Below are 15,484 nucleotides of genomic sequence, written 5' to 3' on the forward strand. Positions count from 1 at the left end.
TGCCTCCACCATGCCATCACACTGCCTCCACCATGCCATCACACTGCCTCCACCATGCCATCACACTGCCTCCACCATGCCATCACACTGCCCCCACCATGCCATCACACTGCCTCCACCATGCCATCACACTGCCTCCACCATGCCATCACACTGCCCCCACCATGCCATCACACTGCCCTCACCATGCCATCACACTGCCCCCACCATGCCATCACACTGCCCCCACCATGCCATCACACTGCCCCCACCATGCCATCACACTGCCTCCACCATGTTTTACAGAGTATGTGATGGCTTTGGATCATGAGCCATTCCAAGCCTTCTCCATACTTTCTTCCTCCCATCATTCTGGTCCAGGTTGATCTTAGTTTCATGCTGTTCTAGAACTGGACGGCTTCTTTACATGTTGTTTGGTAAAGTCTAATTCGGCCTTTCTATTTTTGAGGCAGATTAATGGCTTGCACCTTGTGGTGAACCCTCTGTATTTGCTCTCATGAAGTCTTCTCTTTATGGTAGACTTAGATACTGATACATCTACTTCCAGGAGAGTGTTCTTCACTTGAGTAGATGTTGTGAAGAGGTTTTCTTCACCATGGAAAGGATTCTGCGATCATCCACCACTGTTGTCTTCCGTGGACGTCCAGGCATTTTGGAGTTCACAAGATCACCAGTGCGCATTTTTTTTTTTTCAAGAATGTACCAAACTGTTGATTTGGCCACTACTAACATTTGTGCTTATCTCTGATGGATTTCTTAATTTTTTTCATCGTAACGATGGTCGGTTTCACTTGCATTGGGAGCTCCTTTGACCTCATGTTGTGGGTTCACAGCAACAGCTTCCAAATGCAAATGCCGCACCTGGAATCAACTCCAGACCTTTTACCTGCTTAATTGATGATGGATTAACGAGGGACTAGCCCATACAGCCCATTAAATAGCTTTTGAGATAATTGTCCAATTACCTTTGGTGCCTTGAAAAATAAATCTTGTTTACCTCGTAATCTCGCGAGATTACGAGTGCCTTGCTGCAATCTCACAGAAAAGATTCAGAAGTGTCAGGATTCTGAGTACACATGACGCCCAGGCTGGAGGTCATGTGTATTCATTATCAGGACACTTGTGTATGTGGCTGCACATCGTTCTAGTAAGAACGCTGTGCTGCTTGTAAATGAATGGAGAAGAGTGTATGATGCTGACTGGTCAAGGATTGGTCAGCGTCATACACATAAACACGCCCAGTTAAAAACACAATACACGCCCAGTTGGACATACGAAAAAAAAACGCCCAGTTGTCCATTTCAAAGCTCATTTGCATATATATATATAAAATAGCTCATAACTTGGTTAAAAATGAACGTTTTAAAAAAAACAAAAAACGTTACTGTTATCTACATTGCAGCGCCGATCACATGCAATAGGAGATAGGGATTTGAGAATCTGGTGACAGAGCCTCTTTAATTCCTAAACCCTTCCTCAAATAAGGATGTGAATACCCTCAAATTAAAGCTGAGCGTCTGCACTTCAAGCCCATATTCATTATATAACTGCATATTCAATATGTTTTGGTAAACAGCTAAAATGCCACAACTTTTGTCACTGTCCAAATAATTATCTGTCCGTCAGTGTCGGTCTATCCTGGATCTGTCTATCCTGGATCTGTCTATCCTGGATCTGTCTATCCTGGATCTGTCTATCCTGGATCTGTCTATCCTGGATCTGTCTATCCTGGATCTGTCTATCCTGGATCTGTCTATCCTGGATCTGTCTATCCTGGATCTGTCTATCCTGGATCTGTCTATCCTGGATCTGTCTGTCTGTCTTTGTGAAAGCAAATTGTTTGCTAGAAGTCTAAGTATAAAGTATATGAATTTCTTATTGCTGCTCATTTTAATGGCCATAAATAAAGATATAATAGTCAATCTTATGCAGCATAAACCCCCAGAATGCAGTGCAGCCTTGATGATATCATTTGGATTAGAATTTTGTGTGTAAACTTGGCAGGAAGAGACAGAAAACAAAGTCACAGTCCCGAATCCGCAGCTTCTGTGTATAAGAAGACGTTAGTATATTTCTACTTTTTTGTACTTTACGTAATAATTATTCTAGTCAGTGATCCAGCGCACGCAAACCTCATCGACGTGTCACATAATCACTTCTTGGCCTTTCCCTCTCTCTTAATAAATTATTTACTCAAAAATGATCTCTTCCAAACTGGCTGCAATCAGTATCATAATGATATAAACATATTGGGGTAATTCAACTGACCGACAAAATGCGTTCAGATCCAAAGCGGAAATTAAAACTGTATTGGATTTATGTTATTACCAGATAGCAGTCTATTGTAGCTGCTCAGTTTAGAGTAGTTTTTAAGTGTAGCTAAACTTTTAAAAAACTTTTGACGTCATCGTGACATGTTAGAAGTTTTGATCGGTGGAGGTCCGAGCACTGAGACCCCCACTGATCGCTACAACGAAGCAACAGTGGCGCTCGTTTCTGATCAGCTTTCACAATAACTTTCTAAATCTTTTGCTTTACTTATTCTGTACTGTTATCTTCTTCATTCCCGTCTAAAGACAAATTCGGATTACTTTTGGTTTGCTGTTACCAGAGAGCAGTGCATTGTGTGAGCTCATCGCTTAGGTCACATGTCTGACAACGGGCTGGAGTTCAACTGCTGTCTGTTTCTAAGAGCAACCAGCAGAATTTTCAAAGCCACTCTGTATATGAATGGAGAAAGACATAAAATAACTTATTGGGGCTCCTTCAGACGAGCGTAATACTTGTCTGCGTGCTGTGCATTGAAATCACTCACCGCATACGGACCCATAAAATTCAATGGGGCTATTTACACATGCGCTGTTTTTCACGCAGCGTGTGTCCGTTGCATGAAACTCACTGCATGTCCTAAAAAAACAACTCGCCACCCCGCCTGGGCAAACAAGTCAGATACATGGAGGTCCCACCGTGCAACTTACAGGACTTAAATGATCTGCTGCTTATGTCTTGGTGCCAAATACCATCGTATACCTGGAGTCCATGCCTCAATGAGTCAGAACTGTTTTGCTGGCACGAGGGGGACTTAAACAATATTAGGCAGGTGGTTTTAATGCTGTGGCTGATCGGTGTATCTATATATTGTAGTACCATGCATAAAAAATAGTCATGGTTTACGTTGGTCGATACATTGTGGTAATTGGCAGACAGCAAGGAGGGGGATGCAGCTGCATTTTGGCTCTTTCTCTGTGTCTGTGAGGCTGCATTCTGTAAGAGGAGAGGGGGAGCAGTATTGGTTAGACGTCAGATTGAGCTACAGCACTATGGGATATGCGGGCTGCAGAAAACTCCTCCAAAGAAAGGATAAATAGAACACCAAGAAGAACATGCTCGTCTGGGTCTACAGATGCCTAATAAGTGATTGTGATTATATTTATGATTTTCATATTAAGATACATATTGCCCAATACTACAGAACATAAGCTATATGCTCGGGTAATCTTCAGACTTGATCAGGAATTTATGCAGTACGTGATGTACATACTCAAGATATTAAACTGGAATGGACACTTTTCAATACATTATGTTAGTGAACCACTTAGGTTGTGAGTGCTTTAAAGCTTCTATTAAGACTAAAATGTTTAGCAAAGTGCAAAGAAAAAAATTAATTAAAATTCGCCACAAATCTATTCCAGACAGATTGGGGAGAATAATCATCCGAATGTTTAAAAGCAGCCATTAAAGCTTTGTTATGAAGATGTCAAGCCGCCAGATTGTTTTTTAGGGAACTGCAGTAAGTCGTTCTACTGTTTAAATGGAGCTCCTGTTCATTCTGCTAATCACTTAACTGTCCATATTTATTCTCCATGCAGAATTCATGTTACTATACATCTATGTGCTGGAACAAGGGCTCTTATTGCATTTTCCCAGAAGGAACTAGAAAAGGTTCTCTTTAATATTGTAACAAAGGACATTTCAGCTCTCCTGTGTGGTGTAGTATAGAGGATCTGTCAGCTCTCCTGTGTGGTGTAGTATAGAGGATCTGTCAGTTCTCCTGTGTGGTGTAGTATAGAGGATCTGTCAGCTCTCCTGTGTGGTGTAGTATAGAGGATCTGTCAGCTCTCCTGTGTGGTGTAGTATAGAGGATCTGTCAGCTCTCCTGTGCGGTGTAGTATAGAGGATCTGTCAGCTCTCCTGTGTGGTGTAGTATAGAGGATCTGTCCGTTCTCCTGTGTGGTGTAGTATAGAGGAGCTGTCAGATATGCAGCTCTCCTGTGTGGTGTAGTATAGAGGATCTGTCAGCTCTCTTGTGTGGTGTAGTATAGAGGATCTGTCAGCTCTCCTGTGTGGTGTAGTATAGAGGAGCTGTCAGTTCTCCTGTGTGGTGTAGTATAGAGGAGCTGTCAGCTCTCCTGTGTGGTGTAGTATAGAGGATCTGTCAGATCTCCTGTGTGGTGTAGTATAGAGGATCTGTCAGATCTCCTGTGTGGTGTAGTATAGAGGAGCTGTCAGATATGCAGCTCTCCTGTGTGGTGTAGTATAGAGGATCTGTCAGCTCTCTTGTGTGGTGTAGTATAGAGGATCTGTCAGCTCTCCTGTGTGGTGTAGTTCACTCATAGAGAGAGCCTGTGAGTCCTGTTTCCCCGTTCACTCAGAGAGAGCCTGTGAGTCCTGCTTCCCCGTTCACCCCGTTCTCCTGTGTGGTGTAGTATGGAGGATCTGTCAGCTTTCCTGTGTGGTGTGGTATAGAGGATCTGTCAGCTCTCCTGTGTGGTGTGGTATAGAGGATCTGTCAGTTCTCCTATGTGATGTAGTATAGGGGATCTGTCCGCTCTCCTATGTGGTGTGGTATAGAGGATCTGTCAGCTGTCCTGTGTGGTGTAGTATAGAGGATCTGTCAGTTCTCCTGTGTGGTGTAGTATAGAGGAGCTGTCAGGTCTCCTGTGTGGTGTAGTATAGAGGATCTGTCAGCTCTCCTGTGTGGTGTAGTATAGAGGATCTGACAGCTCTCCTGTGTGGTGTAGTATAGAGGAGCTGTCAGTTCTCCTGTGTGGTGCAGTATGGAGGAGCTGTCAGCTCTCCTGTGTGGTGTAGTATAGAGGATCTGTCAGCTCTCCTGTGTGGTGTAGTATAGAGGATCTGTCAGCTCTCCTGTGTGGTGTAGTATAGAGGAGCTGTCAGTTCTCCTGTGTGGTGTAGTATAGAGGATCTGTCAGCCCTCCTGTGTGGTGTAGTATAGAGGATCTGTCAGCTCTCCTGTGTGGTGTGGTATAGAGGATCTGTCAGCTCTCCTGACATGTCTGTTTTAGTATATTCTTGTTCTTTGAGGTTTTTTGTTTTTTTTCATTATGGTGAATTTTTATAGAACTCTGCGTTGGACCGTTCCTTTATTTTTTCTTCTAAAAATGATTGAATAAATTGACAGCAACGTGTTACTTTTCATTTTTTCAATATGGTGTTACCCGACACACTCTGACACCGTCAACGACAATTGCACAGTGTTATACTGTATGGACACGTCCCATTGATCAATGGGATGGTAACGCTCAAATTTCAATTTTTTGATCGGTTTACACAAAAATGCTTTTCCATAGTTTTTTTTCAATTTTTTAGTAATCAATTATATCACATGTCATATATATTGTGTGTGTGTGTATGCATGTATATGTATATGTGTATATATATATATATATATATATATATATATATATATATATATATATATATATATAGCAAACATAGAATGGCGACAGCACCCTGCAACACTAATGCCACCTAAACCACTAAATATAAATAAATATGCACTAAAGCTAAATCTACTTACAAATAGGGAGGTTCTTAGTGCACATTTTGATCAAAAAGTGTTAGCCCACCTGCCACGACAAGGCGACCTCTGTAAGGTGGGAACCTACGCTGCACATACACCCAGAACTGGGACTAAGCCTACATATATACCTGGGGATGGTAGGATCCAGCATTGAACTGATTAAAATCACCCAGGGCAGAATATATATATTGTGTGTATGTATAATCTGTGCATGAGCCTCTATATACATACAATGAAGCAAGTACTGCCGAAAAAGAAAGTAGATAACTCTTTGTCCGCTGGAATACCTACCTGTTTTTGACAATAAATATGCAGATGATACATGGACCCAAATTGTAAATGAGCCCTAATAAAAACCAGTGTAGACACCCAGCACAGCAGAGACCTTCACAGGAGATGTTTCATCCTCATTATATCCACCTATTTTCTTCTTTATGACTGACCTTGTCCCTGACGGGCCTTTTTCATTTCCTTAAAATACATGTGTACTCTTTCACGTTTATCAAAATGTATGCGCAATACAGCAAAGTAAATATAGAAGATACAAATGTTAGGTATCTGGCTCGGAAATCATGACAAGTCTCGGGCTCTAACTATTAATCTTGTGTCCCTTGGCGTTTTTTGTAGAAGTTCTGTAGAAAGAATAAAAACTAAAGTTATGGTTCAAAAAATTGTTCGCTAAAAATGGATTTCATATTTTTGGGGATTTTCCTTTAGGATAGGCCATCCGTGATTGATCTGATGATTGTCAAAGCAAAGGGGGCCGCGCGCTCCCTGGGGTGGTTAGGCTCTTTTCAGTGTTTATCCGGGCAAAGCCATAACTGCGCACCAAGCGACAATTTTTGGATCATGAATTGGCTGTTGGTGCAGCTTGTGTAAATTTTTTGTGTGCCATTACCTATTCTGCGAATTACCACAGCCGGTTAGATGGAAACGCGTTGCAACGGGTCTAAATAGCCGTCTACGATCATATCCAGTATCCAAATGGGGTACGTCACTCGCTTACGTTTATCCCCCTCCATTAAATCTTGCGTGACTGACACTCAGTATGGCATCAGGTGAAGTGATTTGCGTACACGTTGATATGTTCTGATGACCTGCACCAAACACGTGGTGGTCTATTTTTTTTTGGGCATCGGACCTGGATCCTGTGTTACGCCACTTCTACTCCGAACCATGTATACTGCTTCTTCTGGAATTAGGAAGGTTTACTAGTCAATTACTTTACCTCCTGTTTACGCACGCCACTATCGCAATTCTTTGTTGATTTGAATACGACTTGTTGGACTTGCTCATGCAAAACGCTACAGCCATCCGCAAAAAGTACCACTTGACTGGCAGGGAAGAATACGATGGGCCTCATTCATTTCTTAAACCTTTTAGGTAAATTGAAAGCTGAGCTCTGATTGGTTGCTATGGGCAATAAAGACAGATTTACTCTAAGACCGTTCTGATGAATGAGGCATATAACCGTTATTCTTCGCAAACCACACAATGTAAACTGGGTTCTGTATTTTGTGTATTTATATGTATGTATATGTGATATATTATTTTTTTAACGGTCAACATTATACAAGTTGGGGCCAATGGCTCTAAAATATATTTATCTACCACTTCTCATAATATCGTCATTACCTGATATGCCTTTTTAGTCCAGGTTCACTCCTGGGTGTGATTGCAACTTGTGCACAGAATTCTGTGGTTAATTAGTGGATACTGACTACAAACGATCTCCTCTGTAGTCAGGTCCAGTAGAAGTTACCCTTAGTCCTCATCCACACGTCTCCCATAGAGATGCATTGGGGCCTTTACTGTACCTTCGATTTCATATAGGAGGTATTTTCTGTGGTATTCCTTATGAAACCAAAAGAAAAAAAATTGTGCCACACTCCATCGGACTACATATGTATGAAGCTAGAAGGATTACAGCCTGTACGGCAGCACACAGAGGTTGTGTGGCTCCATACCAGTAAGCCATATGGCCTCTGTGCACTGCTGTACATGCGCATGGCTCTGTCGTGTGCATGAGCCCTTAGGCTCCAAGTATACAGACTATTCTCTCAAGAAAAACCGAGTGATCGACAGCTTTTCCTGTGTGAGTTTGTGTACATGTAGTGCTGCCAATCACTGCTTGTGAGTGAGAGGCAGGACTCACAGGCTCTCTCTGAGTGAGCGGGGAAGCAGGACTAACAGGCTCTCTCTATGATTGAACGGGGAAGCAGGACTCACAGGCTCTCTCTATGAGTGAACGGGGAAGCGGGACTCACAGGCTCTCTCTATGAGTGAACGGGGAAGCAGGACTCACAGGCTCTCTCTGAGTGAACGGGGAAGCAGGACTCACAGGCTCTCTGAGTGAACGGGGAAGCAGGACTCACAGGCTCTCTGAGTGAACGGGGAAGCAGGACTCACAGGCTCTCTATGAGTGAACGGGGAAGCAGGACTCACAGGCTCTCTCTGAGTGAACGGGGAAGCAGGACTCACAGGCTCTCTCTGAGTGAACGGGGAAGCAGGACTCACAGGCTCTCTCTGAGTGAACGGGGAAGTAGGACTCACAGACTCTCTCTATGAGTGAGCAGGAAAGCAGGACTCACAGGCTCTCTCAATGAGTGAGCAGGAAAGCAGGACTCACAGGCTCTCTCAATGAGTAAGCAGGTAACAGCAATTTCCATTGACTCTGATTGGCGACGCGTGCATCAATATGTAGTAGGGATCTGCAGCATGTCCTGATTTCCACCCAGATTTTTTCTCGAACGTGTGGATGGGGCTTTGAAAACCTCATACATGTGCATTTCACTGTAAATTGTTGCATATTTTTGGTGTGGTGTCCGGATCGAAAATCCACAACAATTCTACCACGTCTGAACAAATCCTCATGGGGAAGTCATTCTGATTGTGGCCAAAATCTATGGGGGAGATTTAGCAAAACTAGTGCAAATGAGAAAGAAAGCAGTTGCCCAATCAGGTTGCTTCTTTAATTTTTCAAAGGCGCTATGAATAATGAGAGCTGGAATCTGATTGGTCTATTTTATGTAGGTTGATCATATCTTTGTAAGATTATTGTGCACAGTCCAGACTACTGGAAGTTTATCGTTCCTTATAGTGGTAGTCTAAAACACAGGTCTGCAATTTTTATACAAGTGACTAGCAAACCTGCTCTGAGGAGATAAGAATACCTGAATTGGAAAGTTACGAATGAGAAAATCAGTTACCGGTACCTGTGTGAGACAAAGGGAGAAAGGAACAGCTGCCATAGACTAGTGAGGTCCTGAGATTAGTGACGGTGTACTGAGCAGGTACATGGACGCATAGCGTACTTTTGTAGCTGAAGAAAATGCTTTATATGTGTAGTGTAATAAATAATGGTGGTCTCATTTTATATGTGTGAAATTAATGGGATTGTAACTGGTTCTTGGTATAATTGTATTTTTTGTAAATTCTGGTTCTGTATTTTTTGTAAATCTTAAAATAAATAGCTTCCAGACTGGCCACTAAATTACACACAATAGGATGATACATTCCATTTTCTGTAGCTTGCTTGACCGCTTTGCCGTATAGACTGGGGCATCATGAGCAGAGTATCTTATTAGAGGGTGGTCGGGTTTATTGTCCACTTTATTGTACTACTGGGAGCCTAGAATATATATCTGGTATATCTGACTTGTCGGCAATACAGGCCACTGGAACGTCTAGAGTATGGAAGTTGTCGACTATAATCTCCACTAGACTATGGAGATCCAACTGGGTTACCTCTAGGGCTGAGCCTGTTGGTAGGCAAATGTTCACAACTCATTCGGGCCCTGCCTAGCAATCCTAGTGCCTGAATAGATTATACATGACTTAAGGTTGTTTATGATTTATGGCTGGTTTGGTCTCTAACTTGATGTCTCCTCTCCTCCTTTTAGACTGCAATGGACCAGCTGCACATGCACTTCACTCAGGCAATCCACAACACAGTGTTCCAAGTTGTTCTGGGATACGTGGAACTGTGTGCGGGGAACTCGGATACAAAATTTCAGAAACTGCCTTACAAGGACCTCTGTACTGTAAGTAACTCAATAGTCGCTATTCAGCCTGTATGTAATGTGTTATTTTTGTGAATAGAGAGGGTAATTGGGGGGTATGGGTGAAAGACCAGCAGAGACATATAGGATCAGGGAGTACTGCGACCAAAATAGTTGGAGATTGCATTATAAGCAGTTCCATAGTATATGATTATTATTAGCCAAATTTACCTTTCTACAAAAAGTAGCAATGCAAAAATAGAGCTGGACATCCATTCAGATTCCCCATTTTTGTTCCCTTTTGGCAAACTACAGAAACTCTCTTCCTCCCACTCTCTATCTCTCTTTCTTTCTCCCTCCGTAGCACTCACTTTCCCTCCCTCCCGCTTGCGCTCTCTCCCTCCCCCGCGCGCTCTCTCCCTCCCCTTCGCGCTCTCTCCCTCCCCTTCGCGCTCTCTCCCTCCCCTTCGCGCTCTCTCCCTCCCCTTCGCGCTCTCTCCCTCCCCTTCGCGCTCTCTCCCTCCCCTTCGCGCTCTCTCCCTCCCCTTCGCGCTCTCTCCCTCCCCTTCGCGCTCTCTCCCTCCCCTTCGCGCTCTCTCCCTCCCCTTCGCGCGCTCTCCCCCTCGCGCGCTCTCCCCCTCGCGCTCTCTCCCTCGCGCTCTCCCCCTCGCGCTCTCTCCCTCGCGCTCTCTCCCTCGCGCTCTCCCCCTCGCGCTCTCTCCCTCGCGCTCTCTCCCTCGCGCTCTCTCCCTCGCGCTCTCTCCCTCGCGCTCTCTCCCTCGCGCTCTCTCCCTCGCGCTCTCTCCCTCGCGCTCTCTCCCTCGCGCTCTCTCCCTCGCGCTCTCTCCCTCGCGCTCTCTCCCTCGCGCTCTCTCCCTCGCGCTCTCTCCCTCGCGCTCTCTCCCTCGCGCTCTCTCCCTCGCGCTCTCTCCCTCGCGCTCTCTCCCTCGCGCTCTCTCCCTCGCGCTCTCTCCCTCGCGCTCTCTCCCTCGCGCTCTCTCCCTCGCGCTCTCTCCCTCGCGCTCTCTCCCTCGCGCTCTCTCCCTCGCGCTCTCTCCCTCGCGCTCTCTCCCTCGCGCTCTCTCCCTCGCGCTCTCTCCCTCACGCTCTCTCCCTCGCGCTCTCTCCCTCGCGCTCTCTCCCTCGCGCTCTCTCCCTCGCGCTCTCTCCCTCGCGCTCTCTCCCTCGCGCTCTCTCCCTCGCGCTCTCTCCCTCCCCTTCGCGCTCTCTCCCTCCCCTTCGCGCTCTCTCCCTCCCCTTCGCGCTCTCTCCCTCCCCTTCGCGCTCTCCCCCTCGCGCTCTCCCCCTCGCGCTCTCCCCCTCGCGCTCTCCCCCTCGCGCTCTCTCCCTCGCGCTCTCTCCCTCGCGCTCTCTCCCTCGCGCTCTCTCCCTCGCGCTCTCTCCCTCCCCTTCGCGCTCTCTCCCTCCCCTTCGCGCTCTCTCCCTCCCCTTCGCGCTCTCTCCCTCCCCTTCGCGCTCTCTCCCTCCCCTTCGCGCTCTCTCCCTCCCCTTCGCGCTCTCTCCCTCCCCTTCGCGCTCTCTCCCTCCCCCTCGCGCTCTCCCCCTCGCGCTCTCCCCCTCGCGCTCTCCCCCTCGCGCTCTCCCCCTCGCGCTCTCCCCCTCGCGCTCTCCCCCTCGCGCTCTCCCCCTCGCGCTCTCTCCCTCGCGCTCTCTCCCTCGCGCTCTCTCCCTCGCGCTCTCTCCCTCGCGCTCTCTCCCTCGCGCTCTCTCCCTCGCGCTCTCTCCCTCGCGCTCTCTCCCTCGCGCTCTCTCCCTCGCGCTCTCTCCCTCGCGCTCTCTCCCTCGCGCTCTCTCCCTCGCGCTCTCTCCCTCGCGCTCTCTCCCTCGCGCTCTCTCCCTCGCGCTCTCTCCCTCGCGCTCTCTCCCTCGCGCTCTCTCCCTCGCGCTCTCTCCCTCGCGCTCTCTCCCTCGCGCTCTCTCCCTCGCGCTCTCTCCCTCGCGCTCTCTCCCTCGCGCTCTCTCCCTCGCGCTCTCTCCCTCGCGCTCTCTCCCTTCGCGCTCTCTCCCTTCGCGCTCTCTCCCTCCCCTTCGCGCTCTCTCCCTCCCCTTCGCGCTCTCTCCCTCCCCTTCGCGCTCTCTCCCTCCCCTTCGCGCTCTCTCCCTCCCCTTCGCGCTCTCTCCCTCCCCTTCGCGCTCTCTCCCTCCCCTTCGCGCTCTCTCCCTCCCCTTCGCGCTCTCTCCCTCCCCTTCGCGCTCTCTCCCTCCCCTTCGCGCTCTCTCCCTCCCCTTCGCGCTCTCTCCCTCCCCTTCGCGCTCTCTCCCTCCCCTTCGCGCTCTCTCCCTCCCCTTCGCGCTCTCTCCCTCCCCTTCGCGCTCTCTCCCTCCCCTTCGCGCTCTCTCCCTCCCCTTCGCGCCCTCCCCTTCGCGCTCTCCCCTTCGCGCTCTCCCCTTCGCGCTCTCCCCCTCGCTCCCTCCCTCCCTCCCCCTCGCTCCCTCCCTCCCTCCCCCTCGCTCCCTCCCTCCCTCCCCCTCGCTCGCTCCCTCCCTCCCTCCCTCCCCCTCGCTCGCTCCCTCCCTCCCTCCCTCCCTCCCGCTCGCTCCCTCCCTCCCTCCCTCCCCCTCGCTCGCTCCCTCCCTCCCTCCCCCTCGCTCCCTCCCTCCCTCCCCCTCGCTCCCTCCCTCCCTCCCCCTCGCTCCCTCCCTCCCCCTCGCTCGCTCCCTCCCTCCCCCTCGCTCGCTCCCTCCCTCCCCCTCGCTCGCTCCCTCCCTCCCCCTCGCTCCCTCCCTCCCCCTCGCTCGCTCCCTCCCCCTCGCTCGCTCCCTCCCTCCCCCTCGCTCCCTCCCTCCCCCTCGCTCCCTCCCTCCCCCTCGCTCCCTCCCTCCCCCTCGCTCCCTCCCTCCCCCTCGCTCCCTCCCTCCCCCTCGCTCCCTCCCTCCCCCTCGCGCCCTCCCTCCCCCTCGCTCCCTCCCTCCCCCTCGCGCCCTCTCGCTCTCTCTCGCTCTCCCTCAAACTCGCTCTCTCCTCCAATTCCCTTCCACTTGCTCTCCCTCCTATTATTTCATCCACTAGCTCTCTCATACTCTCTCACACTTCCTCGCTCACTCTATCATTCTCACCTCACTCGCTCACTTTCCTTTTCACTTGCTCTCTCACTCGTTTGCTCTCTCTACCTTCCACTCGTGCTGTTTCTCATACTCTTATTTTCTCACATTCTCACCACCTCATATTGTTACTTCATTCTCTCACCTTCTCTCTTATAGTCTTACTCTCCCCAGTATGAAACATCCTTTGACAAATCTTCCAGGGATAAAAGGTGTTAATAATGTAATGGCATATCTTAGGAATCAGCCTGCATTGTACACCAGCACCTGCGACTATAATAGAATAAAATCCGGTAGAGCTCCGACTTTACCCCTCCCCCTAGGTGTTAGACGTACGTGGGAGTAGAGACTCTTCTCTCCTGTTCTTCCTTCCTGAAATGGGAGTATAACCTCGGCACGTCCTTGTTGCAAAAATGTCGTCTTAATATTCTGTAAAGCTCCTTCGCCAGTTTAGTTTCTGGATAAACGCTCGTCCATTATCTGCTCCAAACTTACATTGCAGTCATTTGTCTTCGGAGGTCTGGAGGTCTGCTCACTTGTGGGACCCGGGGCATCTTGAAGGATTCATTACAATGTGTTAATGGGCGCACGCTGCTAAATACTTTTGGGTCATTTTGTTGGTGACGGGTAGTAGAAGCTCTTCTTGCCCACGAGCTATGCATTAATCATTAAAATTTTCTTCTGTTTCATGTGTCATAAATTGTAGAGCCGGTGAATAAATCTTGGAGGATTGAAATATTTTTAAATTGTCGCCTCCGTACTTGATTAATTTATCTCACTAGTGTCACATAACATGTAACGTATCACTGCTTAGAATATAGAGACGAGGTTTCTAGATTGTTATAAACTGCCCATTAACAGGGAAACCATTTCCTGCAGATATTTGCTTAATCTGCACGTGTAGGCGTCGGAACCATTTGAGCAGATGCAGCAGAGCTGAAAACGTCAACGAAGCACTCATCTTTGCTGCCACCCAGCACACTACTTTAGCTCTGCCCCAATACAATCAACTGTTCTACCCCCTTCATGTACTTATTAGTGCGGCCCCAATGCTGCACCTCCTACACCCTCCTCAATGCTGTCCCCCCTCCTACACACTCATCAATGCTGCCCCCTACACCCTCCTCAATGCTGCCCCCTACACCCTCCTCAATGCTGCCCCCCTACACACTCATCAATGCTGCCCCCCTACACACTCATCGATGCTGCCCCCTACACACTCATCGATGCTGCCCCCTACACACTCATCGATGCTGCCCCCCTACACACTCATCGATGCTGCCCCCCTACACACTCATCGATGCTGTCCCCCCTCATACACCCTCCTCAATGCTGCCCCCCTACACACTCCTCAATGCTGCCCCCTACACACTCATCGATGCTGCCCCCTACACACTCATCGACGCTGCCCCCCTACACACATCGATGCTTCCCCCTACACGCTCATCAATGCTGCCCCCCCCCCCCGATGCACTCAACAGTGCTGCCCCTCCCCCGATGCACTCAACAGTGCTGCCCCCCCCAGAGCTTTCACTTGTTAAGGGTCTAGGACAGGAAAGAGATTTGTCCTGCACTTGAATTTAACTCACAGAGGATTGCACTGTAACAAATACATTGTAACAAATATTCAGCTGTGTGGGTATTACATGCCCAGGATGGGTTTTCAGCCTCTGAATGCAAACAAGACTCTTTGTATTCACTGACAGCTAGCGGTGAGTTTAAAAAATATCTACAAAATTTAAACATATATTGGACAACTACTGCAGTTTTTCCCGACTGTGCCACTCTGGTCCAAGGGTTGTGTCTGGTATTGTAGCCCCCCCCCCCCCCAACTCAAGTGAAGCGGATCCTTTTTTTGTAATCTCATACAACCCTTTTTGTAAATGCCTCCGATATAACAAAAAGACAAAGACCTGCCTATCCTACAAACAAACACAATTTAAGAGGCGGGTGCAGCAACCATGTGACGTCTTCTCAGATTCTAGTTGTTTGTTTTTCTCTTTTTTTTCTCCATCCGATCCAGACCTCTATGATGACTTGTCCACAGCCCATTTCTGCAGTTTGCCGCTCAGATGTCTTCAGTTTCTCACTTTTCAAACATTTCTGCACCTATAAACAAAGATAAAATTCTCATGGTGCCACACAGTACGCCCCTAAATATAATAGCGCCATACACTGCACCTCTAATTACAATAGCACCATACACTGTGTCCCGGATTATAATATCACTATACACTGTGTCCTACACACACACATAGTGCCCCCTGTAGGTAGTGCCGATCCGGGTGTCGGACCCGCACCGATCATATACTGATGACCTATCCGCTAAATAGTTTATTAGTTGTCCAGTAATGGACAACCCCTTTAAGCAAGAATGGGTTGTCATCAGTCAGAATCTTGCCCAGAAGCTGATATCCAGCATGCCATGGTGATTTACAGAAGTCTTGGAAAAAGAAGGGTCAATACTGTAAATATTGAGTCTTTGCATAAACTTGATGTATTTGTCAAAAGTTTAAAAACTTATGAAATGCTTATAATTGTACTTTAGTAACCAGAGAAACATCCGACTAAACTATCTAAAAACACTGAAGCAGCG

At 48.1% G+C, this 15,484-nt stretch overlaps 1 protein-coding gene across 2 annotated transcripts in view; it reads left to right on the forward strand.

Moving 5' to 3' along the window:
* The window catches only part of VPS50 (VPS50 subunit of EARP/GARPII complex), a 151,535-nt gene that overhangs the window by 83,255 nt on the left and 52,796 nt on the right, over nt 1–15,484 (forward strand). For both annotated transcript variants that reach the window (XM_075827722.1, XM_075827720.1), the window contains one exon: nt 9,727–9,867. In XM_075827722.1, coding sequence (XP_075683837.1) covers nt 9,727–9,867 — 141 coding nt within the window. The remainder of the gene's footprint in view (nt 1–9,726; nt 9,868–15,484) is intronic.

Source organism: Rhinoderma darwinii, chromosome 5 (assembly GCF_050947455.1).
Source record: "Rhinoderma darwinii isolate aRhiDar2 chromosome 5, aRhiDar2.hap1, whole genome shotgun sequence".
NCBI classification, from domain to species: domain Eukaryota; kingdom Metazoa; phylum Chordata; class Amphibia; order Anura; family Rhinodermatidae; genus Rhinoderma; species Rhinoderma darwinii.